Here is a 16,373-nt window from a genome sequence, read left to right as displayed (position 1 = left end):
TTGTAAATAATAAAATAAAATCATAATAACACTCCTCTGAGAGAATTCTAGAGTATGTCCGTCCATATGGAAAAAAAGATTCACTCCACTATGTTTTGCTGTGTAGTTCCTCTGATCTGCGGCGCTCAGGGGGCTCAGCAGTGCAGCCCTGCAGCGCTGGGAAGAGGTCAGTTTGTCCAGGCAGGACTCGGACAGACACACACAGACACACAGCCTGACCTATTGATCCGCTCCCCGAGGAAGAGATTTATTGGCCTTGGTGTGATTGGGCTTGGGCTATTTTCACTTACTGTGTTATAGCAGTGTATGCTCTATCTTTGTGTCTCTTTTTATCTATAATTTCATTACAGTTCCAGAGAAATTGTTGGAAATCTATGGTATGTGTCACAGATAATCAAAACCAGGACTGGAAACATTTGTAATGGTGGACCGTAGAGACAGATCACCCGCACACAATTTATTGCAGCCTACACCGCGACGTTCAGTTGTACATCCAGGAGAATCCATCATGGGTCTCATTACACGTCTAGTACAAACACACTGGGAAACCTTTTTGTCTGACAGACTGATGTACCCAAATCATGAATGCTTTAGATACTGCAGTATGTGAGTCTATGTACTGTACCAATGCCATGTCTTCATTAGTCTCACCCGGGTAAAGCTGCAATTTTCTTTTCCTGAGAATCAATTCTGACTTGGCACTGAAGTACCACTGGCGAGTGCTGTGAATGGAACGGAACAAGGGATTTCTGGTGTCTCATTAGCCAGGGCTAGATAAAATGGCTGCAGATTGGCAACATTTCACGCCGTAAAGTCTCACAAGTAAAACGGCGACTGAAAAAGACCTCAGTTCCAAGGCAATAGTGATACTGATTACAACACTGGCAATCTCAGAGCACTTGAAGAACCATCGCATGAAAAAGAGCACGAGGAGAGCACTGATTTGAATAGAGACGGCCCCAAAGCAAGAAAGATAACTGACAAACTTCTTGAGTTCATTGCCATGTATATTTTTTTGAATGCACTGGATCGGCCAATATGCAAAGTCCAAGTATCTGTGTTGGTGAGGGACAAATACAATATCTCTGGTTGAATTATCAGTGATATAGACCGAAACCCAGTTATTAAAGTTCAATGTTTGGTTTTGTATTTGTTATTTCACCTCTGCCAATAATAAAAAGCAAGGATATCTGCAAAATGAGGTTGTTTATCGCAGCATAACAACTGACCATTTAATATTGATATAGTGTACAGTCCAATATGAGAGCTGAGGTCGTTTTATCACACTTTGGAGCAGGAGAATCCACATATGCCTTCATGACTGAGTGTTTTGTGTCTAATGAGCAACACTTCCAGTCTTGTGTGCGCTAGTGGGATATCATATCTTAGATATTTACATCTAAACACAGAAATGCTCACTTAAAATCCTATTAGCAAACTCAGAAGGCGTGCTGGAAGTCAATGCTGTCAGTTTAGTCTAATGTGCAATTTGCAATGTCTGGTGGCAGCTTGTTGAAAATGGAGATGAGGCATTTCCCTTTTGTATTGTCTCAAGTTTCAGAGGAAAACATTTCAAAGATTCACATTTAGAAATCAAGTATATCAAAGGAGAAAAACAGTTGTTTTTTGTTTGATCATAACTAGTAAGGCCATGTTTTGGTTTTCTAGATGCTTTTATCGGGTCATGCTTAACACAGCTCCCCTTCAGGCCACCTTGGGCCGGGCAGGTGAGCAGGGGCGACAGAGGATTTCTGGGATTTCAGGCAGTGACACATTGAGCAATGTACAGTATGAGGAAGGTTTGAAGAGTGAAACCCATAACTGTGGCCGAGAGCTTCTGCGATTCCACAGGAGGAAGTGTCTCTGTGCTGCATGCTAATAAAGTTATCATGTTCAATTACAGCCTAGGGACGCTCATGGTTTACAGCTGTATGTAATTTACAGTCATTCTAGTGTTCAAGTGGGGGGGGGGGCTTATCATCTGCTGCTAGGAGCATTACAGTCGACCTATAATATCTCAGTGTGTGCATTCAGTGGGTATGTTAATTCAATGAGGGATTACTGTGATACAGTGTGTGTCTGAGCAGTCAGCAGAGGTTTAAATATGTTATTAAGGTTATTTAACAATATAAACGTTTCTTCTTACTTGGGTTATAGAGTTAGTAATTGCTTAAAATCCAAAGTCCATGTTTTGTGCAGCAATCTGTTCTAGAGTTTATCATGTAATAAGACTCTTGAGCAGTTTATCCACTCAAGTGCATATTTAGAAAATTGCACTTCCTCAGACACCGTTTAGGATACAAGTGAAAATGATGCATTAAAACTTATTTGATTTGACCAGCAGACACTCTTGGAACTTCATTAAAACTTGAATATAAGAATGCTTGTGGCTGTGGTATGAATCAGTGGAGATGACTTGGAGATGCAACTTATTTTGAGAAATGCAGCTCTTCACAAATCACTACCTCCTGGACCAAGCCTGATGTTCTGTGACTGACTTTACATCACTACAATAATTTGCAAACTCATTTTGTGTGTCCAATGTGAGTAGTCCAACATGACAACTTTAGATCATGATGAATTCAAATAATCCAAGACCCCAAATCCTTAACAGTTATTAAAAAATTGGGGAGAAATCAGCAAACGGGCACATTTAACAACATGAACACTGGGAATATAATATTCTGTCGCTTTCTCGTTGATTAATGAACAAATAATGAATCTGTAGGAACATTTGTGCAATTGCAAAACTTAAAAAAAGAACAATGCGGTGACTGAGGTATAAAAGCATTGATGGTGACATTGCCTCTCCCACGGTCTCCTCTCCCGTCTGATCTGTGCTGCTCTCGTCTGCTGCCTGTTCAAGGTCTGGATGTCTTCCAGTGCCGTCTTTCTCTCACTCTACTCCTCTTCACCTAATCGGGCTTGTCACATTGTTCTCTTTCTACCCAACAATGACCCTTTTCTGTGTTTGACGCTCAGTGGACAGACACGCAGGCGTCACCTTAAATACCCCGGCGATGTGACTTTGCATTTCCATATTTAACTGACAAATGGCAGGTACTGTAAATCAGTGCCCTCTCGGGAGTCTGGGAAGAGCTGTTGCTGCCTTTTAAATGTTTTTTACACAAGGACAAGTGGTGAAGAAAAGAAGTCCCGTTTTATAGCTGATCAGAGACCAAGCTCCAAAAGTTGATGGATGTAATTCAGAATATGCTGCTGGTGATGGTGATTTTTATCTTGGTAAAATATATTGTCAACCTCCATTTATATGGAAATATACAATCTACTAGCTTACACTTTCGTTTCAGGAACACAGACGTCATAGAAATGTGTCCTGAGCATTTTTAGTGTTGTGGCTGCAACAGCTGAGGTGGAAATCCATCATTTGACAAAGAAAGGGTTACGCTCCAGTGAAGTCACGCAAATCTCAGGGCTTATCTGCATCAACTCTGTCAATAAATATCATTTTAGTTTTCAATCTGCCTTTTTATTTAACTTTGCACTTTCTTGGTGATACCGTCTTTGATTCCCAGAGAGAGTTCCCATGTTCAAAAATAGACACGAACCCCTTAAGGCTGGGAAGATCTGTTATCCTCATAATGACACTTAAGCAGGATGGATGGTCTCTGTCATCGTTAAACTCTGTGGACGTCTCTCCCTCCGCCCTTCAATCTATCACCCATGAAAGCCCTTCAGAACTTTCCCTGATTGCTGACCTCTCCTTCCTCACACTACTTTGGGGGGAAAAGTTTGTTTGAGTTGCAGAGATGCAGAAGGCGTGTCGGCGAGAGTATCATGATTGTCACCGTCCCCGGGGAGACCTTGAGAGCTTCCAAGGACACGGGTGTCTCTTGGCCGGCTGACAGCTTGTCGATTACCAACCGCCAAACCCAAACGCCTGGGGCGCGCTGATACCCGCTCCGACAACAGATCTGCACAGATATGGACTGCACGTCTCGGCCGCTCATGCTACCTGTTGCCCTGCTTATTGAACAGTGAGGCCAAGGCTGTGACTCCACGGATCTCTTTCACTCACACACACACAAACACACAAATGCTAAGGATGCTGTTCTGCTGATGCATTTTCCATTAAGGCCAAATAACATTAAAGTCTACTTGAATACAGAAAATGTTGACCCAATTTTTTCTCAACATCTTACTCTGGCTCCTGTCAAACAAAATATGCCCACCAGTCAAACTGCACGGGCTTATTAAACAGAACTCAAGGTTTGAAATCACAGCATTACCATAGAAATTGAAAGTGTCAGATACAGTTACCTCGCTCGGCTCGATATGCTAGTTATGTAATGTGCGCAAATCCCCCGTGCAGATTCAGTGCCGCCGGTTGCTTACATTTTTCGGATGTTTATTGGAGATTGAGGGACACAATGGGGCATTAGCTCCTCCAGCATCTTGTGTCGTGGATGTAAAACACTCTGGAGCATAAGCAGTCACTCTACAGTCGGTACAGATATGGGCAAAATGCAGATGTACCCGAGTGTGCTCCCTCTTCTCTGAAGATCTATCCATTCGTAGCAGACATGATTTACCTGGTTGCGTTAAGCCGATTTCCATGGTAACGCTGAGCTACCACCAGTGTTATAGTTCCTACACATGAGGATTGTCTGTAGTGTCTCCTTTAAATAAAATATGTCTTAAAACGCAGTTGACATCATATGGACTTGTGTCGTATAAAGGAGCATAAAACATTGTTTCACAGTCTTTTAGCTGGTGGTAAGTCTTCCCTGGATAGTTACTATATTCTGGCTGATAATTAAAATCTCTAAAATGAATGGGATTTTTACTCCTTGAACCACACTGGTGATCTCTCCTACTCTTCATGTTTGTTGCAGCAGGGAAGATGGACATTATATTTTCACACCACGTTAAAGCATCAGGGAGTTCTTCATCCAACCATTCGTGCAGTATTATAATGTGTGCAAAGTCAAAGCACTGCTGAGAATAAACATGTACCTTGGTTTATAATTAGAATCGAATCCCAGTACAAGAACTCGTGTACCTTCCACTGGGAAGCGCAATCCTGAAAACCACCATCTAATAGTCATCCTTAAAAAGAGCTGCACTTCTGCCTTATTACCCCCCCATCTCCCTAAAAAACGATTAAGACTTTGAAACCCTGGGCAGTGAACAGAGTTCTGCTAGTTTGACTTCCTGTGTCTTCCACCAAATTGCAATCTTCATTTATAGACGTCCTGTTGGAAGGTTGGTTAAATCACCCTCAGCAGTAATTACAACTTCGACGTCTTTGCACTGTTGGTGGTTTCTAATTGTTTCACACGCCTCACAAATCCATTGCAGTTTTGAGGATATGCTGAACTAAACTCCTACTGTGCTGAGAATTCTCTGAAAGGATTATCTCAGAGGACTCTTTCTCTTCGGAGGAGCGTATTCCCTCTATTGTCAGACCGGTAGTCGGCAGTGAAACATTCCCGTGCGACCCCAGTTTGTTTCTACACACGCTGGTTGCTATCAGAGCTGCTGGAGACACTTGGGCCGAGCAGGAATTTCTCCCTGACCATTTACCTGATTAGCTTTCTGAGCACACACAGTGCAGCCAAGGCTGAATAACACACAAACACACACACACAAACACACACACACACACGCAGGCTGCCTCCCTGAAGCCACCCCCCACCTACTGAAAAAAACATGCAGATACATGAGCAAGTCCACAAGGGCAAACCTGCAGCAGCCACCAGAGTTTAGGACTACATGACTTTGTGTTGCTGCAATTAAACACGTAAATCTAACACACACACACACACACAAACACACTTTGCATCCATACATTACTGCCAATTCACTGCAGTCTACTAATGACTTTCTTCTCTGCAGTCGCCATGGCTGCTGGGACTGGCTTACACTGGTACAACTGAGTTCCTACTCGTTCCATATCATGTCAACACACACACACACTCTCACATATGCTCAGTTCACAACAAGAACAAGCATCAGGCATCTGTTTTTCCCCCCAGCCGAAATAAAAGAAGAGTTGCTTTGGTGCCGTAATTAATCTTAGTTGTGTTACCAAGTTTATAACTGAATTTGTTTTTACTTATGAGTCTGCAAAGCTCAGAGATCGGACGTGATTAGTTACGACACGATTGCCGCATTTGATACCAGATTCCCATCATGCACTTGACAGATTTCAAATCAGCATGCGGAGTAAGATGTGGCCTCTGCCCTCAGCACCTGTTACTGTGACTCCCTGTGTGCTTTCCATCTTCTCCACCCTCTGCACTTTGTTTTATTTTGTTTTGGCTGCTTCCCCTTTGTAAATCTGTCCTATGAACAATTCCCCCAGCCCCCTGTTCTTCAGTGTCTCATTTCCTTATAATAAAATAACGTTACTTACCACTGCTTTACCTGTCTTTTAGTAATTTACCAATAAATCAAGATCAAAACCTAATTTGTGCATTTTATTCTCAGTTTTCCCCAGTGAGAATAAAATGAAGTTGTGTTTTTCTTCATTGAGCTAACTTGATTATTCCCATTACAGAAATCATAATTTAAGACTATGAATGAGCCGGTGGGTCTTTTCTATGTCTGTCTTTCTGTTTGTTCTTACATAAAACACATGCAGTGTGGGGAAGAAAGTCATTAGTAGACTGCAGTGAATTGGCAGTAATGTATGGATAAAAAGTAGGTTTGTGTGTGTGTGTTAGATTTACGTGTTTAATTGCAGCAACACAAAGTCATGTAGTCCCAAACTCTGGTGGCTGCTGCAGGTTTGCCCTTGTGGACTTGCTCATGTATCTGCATGTTTTTTGCTCATGCCCATTAAACATCAGGGAATGGCCTACCTTCAAAAATTCCCTGAATAACTCTGCAGTGTTTGTTTGTCCTCGTGTCTTGAAGGACTGATCGTGATGGAGCTCTCTGACATGTTTGCTGCTAATTGATACAAAAGGGAAGAGCTCTCCATCTTTGGGGAAACGCTGTTGTCTTGTTTGCCCTGACTTTTTGTATTTTTTAGGATGTTGACACCGTAGCAAATTGAAGACACAGGGATTATCTCACCACACTGGCCAATTGTTTTCATTCACTCTCCCTTGATAGTGAAGTCAACTACAAAACAGGACTTCTCCATCTTGTGTGGGATTGATTATCTCTGCTTGAACATGCTTGATAAGCCACTGGCCAAACGCTCTTTTGTCTAACTGCCCTCTGCTTTACTCTGCTCCTGTAGGAGTTGATGGCCAAATTGATAACTGAGACCCCAGACCATCCAATCCCTTTTCTCATTGATCACCTGCAGACCAAGCAAGGCAGCCCCGGCAAGCTGCACCGAGCCCTCTCTGGCTCCGCAGCATTGTGGGCACAGGGCTCTCCAGGTCAGTAATGCACCGTAGGTTAAACGGTACTCACGCCTGCAAGCATGCAAAATGTGCACATGCATCTAGAATGAGGCATTTATCATTGTACCTACTCATCTGTACATACACTATCCACAGGTTATGATAAATAGTAAGTTGAGTAAACCTTCTGAGAGTAAACCTTCTGTGCATCTACACTTTTTAAGACTGTGCTCTGGACCCTTATTGTGACTATTTCTACCAACAGAAAGCAAAAACCCTCGAAGGGAGTACAGCAGCTACGAGAAGCCGTGGCAAATTCACCCAAAGAAACCCAAGAAATCCAAGAGCGACCTGGCCATGTCGAGTATCTCCCCTCCTTCACCAGAATCAAAGTCTCGTAAGTTTCTTATTTACTTCTACCCCGTCTGCACTCATCAGTAAGGTTTTTTTTACACTTTTTGGTGATCTCACACATAAACACACACACGCAAAATATGAACCTGCACACGTTTGATACCTGTTGTATCGCTTGTATCCCAATTACATGCTTGATTGACTTTAATCTCCATTTTTAATTTGATATAATTGTATCTAATTAAAGTCAGTCACAGTGTATAGTCCGCCATCCTTCCTCCTGACTCCTATAGCCGTTCTGATGAGTTCATTATGAAGTTCCCCTTTTTGTTCACTGCTGCTCCACACTCTCAAGATGAACTCTTTGCCAAAGTTCATGCTTCAGTTGAGAATGGATGCAGACGAGGAGATTTTAGTTGCAATAAATCACTATAGCTATGGTGTTAGAGTGAAGTATGACACTTGAGACAATCAGGCTTGGGCGAGGGACTACTTCAATTATTTAACATTGTGCTCTGTCATTGTGCAGACCAAGTCTATTTCAGGCTGCGGTAAGGATCGCTCACAATGAAAAGGAAACAAGACGAGTGGATGAAGTGAGCAAAAAGAAAACAAATGAGAAAGAGAAGTCGGAATAAAGTAAACAGCACTCGGCACACAGTGGTGCACTATAGTTTCGGAGCGTCGGAGCCTCCGAGCCGTTCCTTTCTGCCCCTTCAGCGTAAGACGCCCTGAAGGCTGCATTTAAAGTCAAATCCTATAAAAAATGCATGGAAAAGGTGTTCTGGTGGGCAGGGCTGATGAAAAATGTATATATCAAAAGAACGGCTTCTCATCATGGTTGTATGTGTAGCCAGAGCAACACAACAGCTGTCGTAAACATACAGAGGTTCCACTAATGTGCTGATCAAAATGACTCACTGTTACATGAGGGCGTTTTCTTTTCTGCAGCGGGTTAATGTGATTTGGCCTCACGTCTACTTGACTGATGCTTTAATGGACAGCCCCTGTGGGAATTAAATCTTTGATGCAGCAGCAGCACAACACACACACACGTGTGTAACAAGAGATTTTTTAATTTTTTTTCCTCCAGTCTGCATTTGGCAGAGATATGCGCTCTATGTTTCTGGTTGTAACAATGCCAAGGAGCTTAGTCAGGGTAGAGGAGCGTAGAGGATGGCAGATTGTAGCAGCAGCTTTGACAAATATTCTCCATCGCATTTATATATTTGACAAAGCACGATTCGTGCAAATGCAAACAGAGGAGCTATGCTCACGTTCAGCACCTATGCTGAATTCTCAAAATCCCTTGCTGTACTTTCTAGTGAACATGTCTGTGGTGAACGGGGGCTGTTCATTTGTTTGGCTTCATAACCCACTGGTGTTTTATGTTATTTCAAATCCATCTGTGTAAGAGCCTCAGTACATTATATGTATATATAACACTACAAGTAATTCCTTCCCCTTCAAAGTCATGTTGCTCCTTCCTTTATCAATAATGTCTGAATCCAACAGTTTATGAATTAAACATTCTATAGAAGCCAAGCGATGGTGCCGGAGGACGTGGGCTGGATGTTAGTACTGTATGTGGGTCATAGGCTGCTCATGTTGGAGTTATCTTGAATGTTAATCAAAGAGACTGACGGATGCTGTCCCCCAGGCCTCATCCTTGAGCTCTGTGCTCCCGGAAGAGACGTTACATAAAGTCCAGTTACATATATTACATAAAGTCTGGTTATTTTTATTTGTGTTGCCTTCTTGTGTTTTTTTGTGTGTTTGCCGCGTCTAGTGCCGCGGTCAGTCGAGTGCCCCGCCTGGGACTGGAGGGAGAGTCGGGACTTTGACGAGCTCAGCCACATTTTGCAGGAGAGCAAGAAGCTTGGCAAGGCCCTGGAGAGCCTGTCCCGCAGTGAGTGTGTGCCGTACAGAAGTAAAGTGTAGACCTTTCTGTAAAAGTCACTGTAAATCCTGGGAGGAATAAAAAGATCGAGCAGCTAATCTCACAAACTCGCTGCTAAGCTCAGAAACAGTCTAAACTGGGATTTCAGCATTAGACACTTCTCTGTGCTTTAACCTGTTTTCTTCTATCTGCAGGCATTGCCATCTCTGATGAGCTTGACCAGGTAGGTAGTAACTTCACTCACTGACAATAACGTTTTTTCACTCAATAGCCTTGTTTATACTACATCAAATAAACCTACATTTGGTTTTCAGAGCAGCTCCTCTTTTTCTGAAGCTGAGCTATCTCATAGGAGTGATATGTGAATTTGATACTTCGGTAAACTCGTCCTCTGCCTCCCTCTCCTTTGCTGCTTCACCGTGTTTCTTACTCTAGAAGCTTTTTTTTTGTCCTGAGCCCTGTCTTTGTCCTTGTCTGGCCCCTAATTCTCTCCCCACACAACCGTGCACTGGCTGCTCAGGTCGGAGATGCACACAGCGATTTTGGAAACGTTGGGCTCTGGATGAGAATCACAGCATGTGTTTTGACAGGGACTTCACTCTTTGCTCAGTGCAGCCGTACATGGCCAACGTCCTTGGCTCTCAGCCCAGAGATCTCCCTGCTTTTCTGTGGGACGGGACAGAATGAATACTAAACACCTGTTCTGATCATGCAGAGACAATAGAACTCGATACTGCCCCGGATTTACCGAAGACAAGCGGACATATCTTTGCTTTTTGCAGAGAGCAGAGTTTGAAATGTGTGCTGGCTGGTATTTGGGAGCAGCAATGGAGGGAGACAGATCTCAGCCAATACTCTGCTGCCCTTCAGAAGTTGTCCTAAGAACAGACACTTATTGTAGAAAACAAAGTCTAGCTGTTGTTAAATGTCATGCTGAAATAAAAACGACATTGTGTTAAGTAAATATTTCACGGTACTTTCCCTGAAGTCATCACTTTCATGTTATTTGTTCATTTAAATCTGCATTGCTTTGTCTGTTGCTAATTTGCTGCTTATGATTTCTGTGCTGCTTTTGTAGAACTTGGGAGGTTATAACTCAGTGTTGCGCCCTCGTGTGGTGGGGGAGTGGGTTGGTCGAGAGGAAGAGGACGCAGACCCACTTGCTGCGGAAATGCTGCACCCCCCTGTCCCTCGGACCAAAACTGAAGTTTGCTGGAGTGGAGACAGCAGTCCTGCTGGGAGGTAGTGATTGCTATTATATTTTAATGTGTGTGTGTGTGCGTGTGTGTGTGTGTGTGTGTGTGTGAGAGAGAGAGAGAGAGTCACTTCAAAATTTGTGGAAATTTCACAAAGCCATTGTTGGCTCTTTAAAAAAGAGGAGTTAAACTTCCGACTGTGGCTCCTGCTGCCTGAGGAATGCCCATCTGAATGGGTTTGATAATCCCATTTCAAAGGCGTGATCAAACATGCTTTCCGTGATGGGGCTTCAACCCAATTTCGTATTAAAGCTAACCTAATTTCCGTGCGCTCAAGGCCAAAAGAATTTTGTGCTCATTTTCAAAATGGCCCGTCTTTGACAATATAGCTGTCATGCATTGAACTGTTCAATAATTTGTCACCCTCTTTGGAATCTTTCATACTTCTGCAAAACTCCCAAAATAGCCTGCTAACTCTTGGACTTGTGAGTGTTTGGATATGTGTGTGTGTGTGTGTGTGTGTGTGTGTGTGTGTGTGTGTGTGTGTGTGTGTGTGTGTGTGTGTGTGTGTGTGTGTGTGTGTGTGTGTGTGTGTGTGTGTGTGTGTGTGTGTGTATGTGTGTGTGTGCACTGCCGATGTGACTAATTACAGGAAGATCGGATATAAACCCATAAATCATTCGCAGGCCTGAGCTGACATATACACAGTGTTAATCTCATTAGGTTACTGTATGGGTGGATTATAGGGAGAAATCACTTAGTTAGAAGCCTGAGATGGGAGATGGGGATGTGTGTGGGTTCACTGATGAGCTCCCCTCTGTGTGTGTGTGAGTGTGTGTGTGTATGAGTGAGATGTTTTGTGTTTACCTATGAGGAGCGTGAGAGGGTTACTCCCGTGTGTTTGGGACGCTGCAGCATCCCCACACTAATCACAGCTCCTTCTCTCAGTCAGTACTCATCTCAACTATATCAGCTGTTAATTGCATTTAGTGGGAACTCGCTCCCTCTTCAGATTCAGTTTGGGGATTGAAATGTCTCTCTCATGTCCGCCGAGATGTTTCTTGGCAAGGCCACAAAGAGCAAAATAGGAAGATGAGGAAAAACATTAATGAAAGTCTATTTTTAAAATTAAGGTTACAGTGAGGTTTCCCAGCCTCACGACTGAAGATCAAGAAACTGTAAGATTTAGTTAAAGTTTTATAAAAAGGAGCTTAAAAATGAGGACTGGAAAGCTGGCAAGGACCAGCACTGACCTCGCTAAAAATCCCATCTGAGCCCTAATCGTCCGTCCCCTCTGGTGCACACGCACTTTCAGACCGTCCCCACATTCTCTCATGTTTATGACCTTATTTGTCAAACCACTCGGTCTTCCTCCTCCTACATTGTTTACTTGTTTTCATTTTTGATCGTCTTGCTTGCGTCCATCATTCCAGCCCACCTGTCACTGAGGAACATAAGGCGAGCTGACAGGTGCTGGTGACTGACTGCAGTGTCTAGAAGGATAAATCCAGGGGGCACATGGGAAATCAGATGCAACTGTGGCAGAAGTACATTTAAGGAAATGTCTTGTTTTGACAGACTCTGTCCAGAGGAATGGGACTTTATCATCTAGTGGCAGTCAGTGTCATACACTGAACTTGTATCCTCTTCATGAACCACTTCCTATATCCTCTCTCTTGCAGAACACCAATTACACACAATAAAAGCAGATGATAGAGATAAATAAGGTGGTAGAGGAAAAACAGCTTTGTAGCCTTTTATCGGTTTTAATTTCATGTTTATTGTCTTTATGACACCTGAGGTTGGTCCCTATTGGTGTTTTCCAAAAAACATTTGAGAACATTCAAGCAAGTATGGATAGAGAATAGAGGAGCTGCAGAAAGCTCCATGTTTTAACCTGTAGACCCTCATCCACCCTTACGTTTCTTCTAAGTGTTGGTTCAGTGGGAGCCTAATGTATGAATGTCATGACACACAAGACACTGGTAGGTTTTCAATTATATATGTATTGCACTTTCATTTAAAATCACAAAATAAACAGTAATAGAAAGAAATACATTTTTCAGAGTTCAGTTGTATATTTTTATTAATACATTTTCATTTAATTATTTTAGTTCAGTTCAATCATATATTTTCAACTGGTTCCAGGGGGATTCCACATTGTAATGAAAAGGAGAAAACCAAAACAAACCAACAAAAAATAAAGTTCACTTTCCTGCCACTTCAGGCTGAGTTTACTCCATTGGGCAGCTCAGTGTTGGGATCCAGCAACATCTGACAAAAAGGTACAAAATAATAACAATAAATAAAATAGGTTAAGCTTGTTGTACAAAAGTAATTAAAAATCTCATTAAGAAAAGTACTGATTATAGTTCAACTTAAAAATACCTTTGGTTGATGTTATTTATGGAATAAATGAACCAATAACTAACAAAAAGGCAAAAGCATTCAACCGAAATGCAAACAAAATATACCCAAGGCTATAAGGTAAAATCGCTACAAAATAAATACATATAAAACATATACACCAACCTCTTCACTAAATTAGAGGTTTTCCTATGGGAGTTTTGTATTGACGCTAGCATGTGTCTAGCAGAGGCAACGCTAACAGTCCAAGAGTTGAAAAAACACGCTATGCTGTGAGGGAAAGATTAAAAACAAAGATCACACACATCGCGCAAGAATATCTCAACTCACCACTGGTCTGAGGAAAGTTTAACATGGAGATCCCTGAGCTGCTCCTCAGGCTGGAGAGGAGACAGGAAGTGACCCTGCCAACCCAGATGTTTATTGTTGAGCATCTGATATTATTATTATTATGTAACTTTTTTAAGATTACTTTTAAATCGTCTTAAAACCCTGGGTCACAATGGCTCCTCTTCTTTTTGCAGGAAAAGGTTCAGACTCAGAATAGAGAGGTACTGATATAGATGTGTATTGATGTGTGCAACAGTGAAAAAGCCAGTATTAAATAAGATGCCCCAAAACCCTCCTTCTCTCTGCATTTGTCCACATTTTTTCACTTCTGCAACACAAATAAATTTAAATTTCTAGCTTAAAATACTTTTTGCAGCCACTGGAGAATCTTCAATGTTCTTCCAAAGAACAGCTATATTTATATTGCTCGCCTTCCAAAGAAAGAAAATTATTGAAAAATGTGAAAAATGTGCAGCATCACACCCCAGCGTCCCTGCCACTGCCATATTAGCAGATTTAATTACCATTCTGAGAGTATGAAGAACTATCAGTCACTTAATGATCCCTTCCCATTATCTGTAAATAGAAGTCATTAAAATGAGATCAGCATCAAGTGAATACTCTCCCCGCTCTCTAATCCATGCCCTCGGCTATTGGAAGGTGTGTATATTAATTTTCCAATATTAGAGGTAATGCAGTCGTCATGAGTGTATCAGTGTTTTTAACTGTGTCGGTGTTTGAGATGGTGTTTGGTGATACCTCAATCATTTTCCATGTAAATCACTTTCAGAGAAGGAATGCCTCGAACTAGAGGAGGAAGAAATGAGAAGTTGTTTGATTTCTTCCCATCCTTATAGTTAGTTTTAATTCAACAACAGCTTATACCTGGGAAATTGTAAGCTTTCTGTTAACATTTAGGTAATAATGCATTTAGCAGCAATAGTGTGTTTCCACCGGTGCATCCTGTGCAAGTAGCAGCTCCTGTTATTAAATTGTCACGCGTTGTAAATGTGAGCCCATAAGCTTTCATGGTGAATAATTGATTATGAAGATAAATTGTAAACAGAACACACACTTGCTGGAAAGGAGCCATACTCTAGTTCAGTCTGAGATTAAAAGCAGTGTCAGAAAGTGCCTCTCTTGCTTTATCTAAATGATTAAATCATCAATAAAGGAGCAAACTTCTCCTGTGCATCTGTACATGAAATTACTTTATGCCGTCACACATCTCCACTCCACTGAGACAGTTTGCTTAGATACAAGCCTCACAACCTTATTTGCTCCTTATAAACTCTGCCTCCTCTTCTTCGTGTCATCTTCAGCCTCAAGATGGAAACAAAGAGCAAAGGGCTGAAGGAGCAGCAGCAGCACCATAAGAAGCTCCTGGCAGCCATGTTGTCCCAGGACTCGTTTGACTCGGTCCACAGTCCGGCCCCCTCTGTTGCAGAGGAGGAGATGGAGGATGAGGACGATGCCATGGAGCTTCTGGGTAATGTTCAACAAGCCTGTTTTTTAAACCACCTGCTCTCAGACTCAACACAAATTGTGTGAATTGACATATAATGTTTCTGGGTACAGCGCCGAGCTGCTCATGAGCCAAACCGGCAGAGAAGGTCTCCCTGTGTGTATCAGCAGTGTTTACATGCAACAGTGAGCCAAGTCAAAAATAATGTCTTACACATATGAAAATAAAAAGAATGTCTGTTAACATTTCATATTTAATAATGAGTCATTCCTTAAGTTAAATTGTCTTCATGATTATGCTTCATAATGTGGTCTAAACCTGCAAGATCATATTTGAACTTGTGCTCCGGAATCGTAATCAGCAATTCAATCACTGAACTGGATAAATGATCATTTTTCTAGTTCAAATTTAAACTTTTGAAGATAAAGTACAAATATCTAAAGCTACTAATTGTTATAATCGACTTTTATTCACATCTTTGTAGACTTCCCAAACTGGCACCAACTTAGTTTATTGTTGCTCAGACATATTCCTCATCGAAGAAGCACAGATGAAAAATACTACCCCTGACTAAAAAGCACATGGATAAATGTGAGGGGACGAAAGAAAAGTAAAACATTCAATTCAAAGTGGTGACAATTTGATTTGTAAGAATATGTGACGGCTTTTACAGGAAGTTAATTGTGAGTTGTGTACAGGTGTTTTTTTTTGTGTATGTTGTGACTGGAGGGCTGCCTGGGCAGAGCAGCAGATAGTTTATGTTGCCGCACTGAAGAGCACTTGAATAGTGTGTTAGCTGTTAGAGGAAACTCTACTTCCTGTTTACATAGTCTGGCCAGATGTCTTCAGCCACTGAGTCTACACGTAGGTATTCACTCTGACAAGTGGAGAATCACAAAGTAGCTGCTTTGATTTACTTGTTATGCTTCTTTGTGTGTATATACAGTATATATACAGGTGTCGCTCGACTTGAGATGGATGAATATGGGTCAAGTGGAGCATATGTTTGGAAGTCTTGTTTTGGTTTGATGCTGCGGGGGGTCTGATTGCTCATCACTGTAAGTGCAGACACCGGATGTAGTTCCTCATGCCAAATTGAATTAGTTGCAGAAGTTTTTTGTAAAGGTAAAGCACTTTCCCTTTCGCTTGTTCTTTTCTATGTTGTCGTCTTTACCTGCAGGGGTTATTCTCCAACTTATCCATGCACGGTTACACTCCTGTAAAGGAAGGTTATACATATTTATAGACACACAACAGCTGCTATAAAGTCACACCACATCGCACTTACAATGTAAACATCACTTATAGGATTTAATATGTCGCTCTTTAAAATAATCGATCATGATTTAAATCACTAATACTAGGAAGTGTCAACTTTTATACAAATCTCTGACAGTGTACTTCAACAACCCACAACTTTGCTCTTTTGTACTTCCCTC

The 16,373-nt window shown here is 41.8% G+C and overlaps 1 protein-coding gene across 1 annotated transcript in view; it reads left to right on the top strand.

The window, feature by feature from the left end:
• c20h8orf34 (chromosome 20 C8orf34 homolog) overlaps positions 1-16,373 on the top strand; it is a 53,862-nt gene that overhangs the window by 4,616 nt on the left and 32,873 nt on the right. Inside the window, exons 2-7 of the mRNA XM_061093958.1 lie at positions 7,214-7,358; positions 7,588-7,719; positions 9,466-9,585; positions 9,771-9,799; positions 10,655-10,818; positions 14,792-14,958. Of these exons, the coding sequence (XP_060949941.1) occupies positions 7,214-7,358; positions 7,588-7,719; positions 9,466-9,585; positions 9,771-9,799; positions 10,655-10,818; positions 14,792-14,958 (757 nt within the window). The remainder of the gene's footprint in view (positions 1-7,213; positions 7,359-7,587; positions 7,720-9,465; positions 9,586-9,770; positions 9,800-10,654; positions 10,819-14,791; positions 14,959-16,373) is intronic.

This window comes from Limanda limanda, chromosome 20, assembly GCF_963576545.1.
Source record: "Limanda limanda chromosome 20, fLimLim1.1, whole genome shotgun sequence".
Taxonomy (NCBI): Eukaryota; Metazoa; Chordata; class Actinopteri; order Pleuronectiformes; family Pleuronectidae; genus Limanda; species Limanda limanda.
The sequence above is the reverse complement of the archived record's forward strand: the minus strand, read 5'-3'. Positions and strand labels throughout refer to the sequence as shown.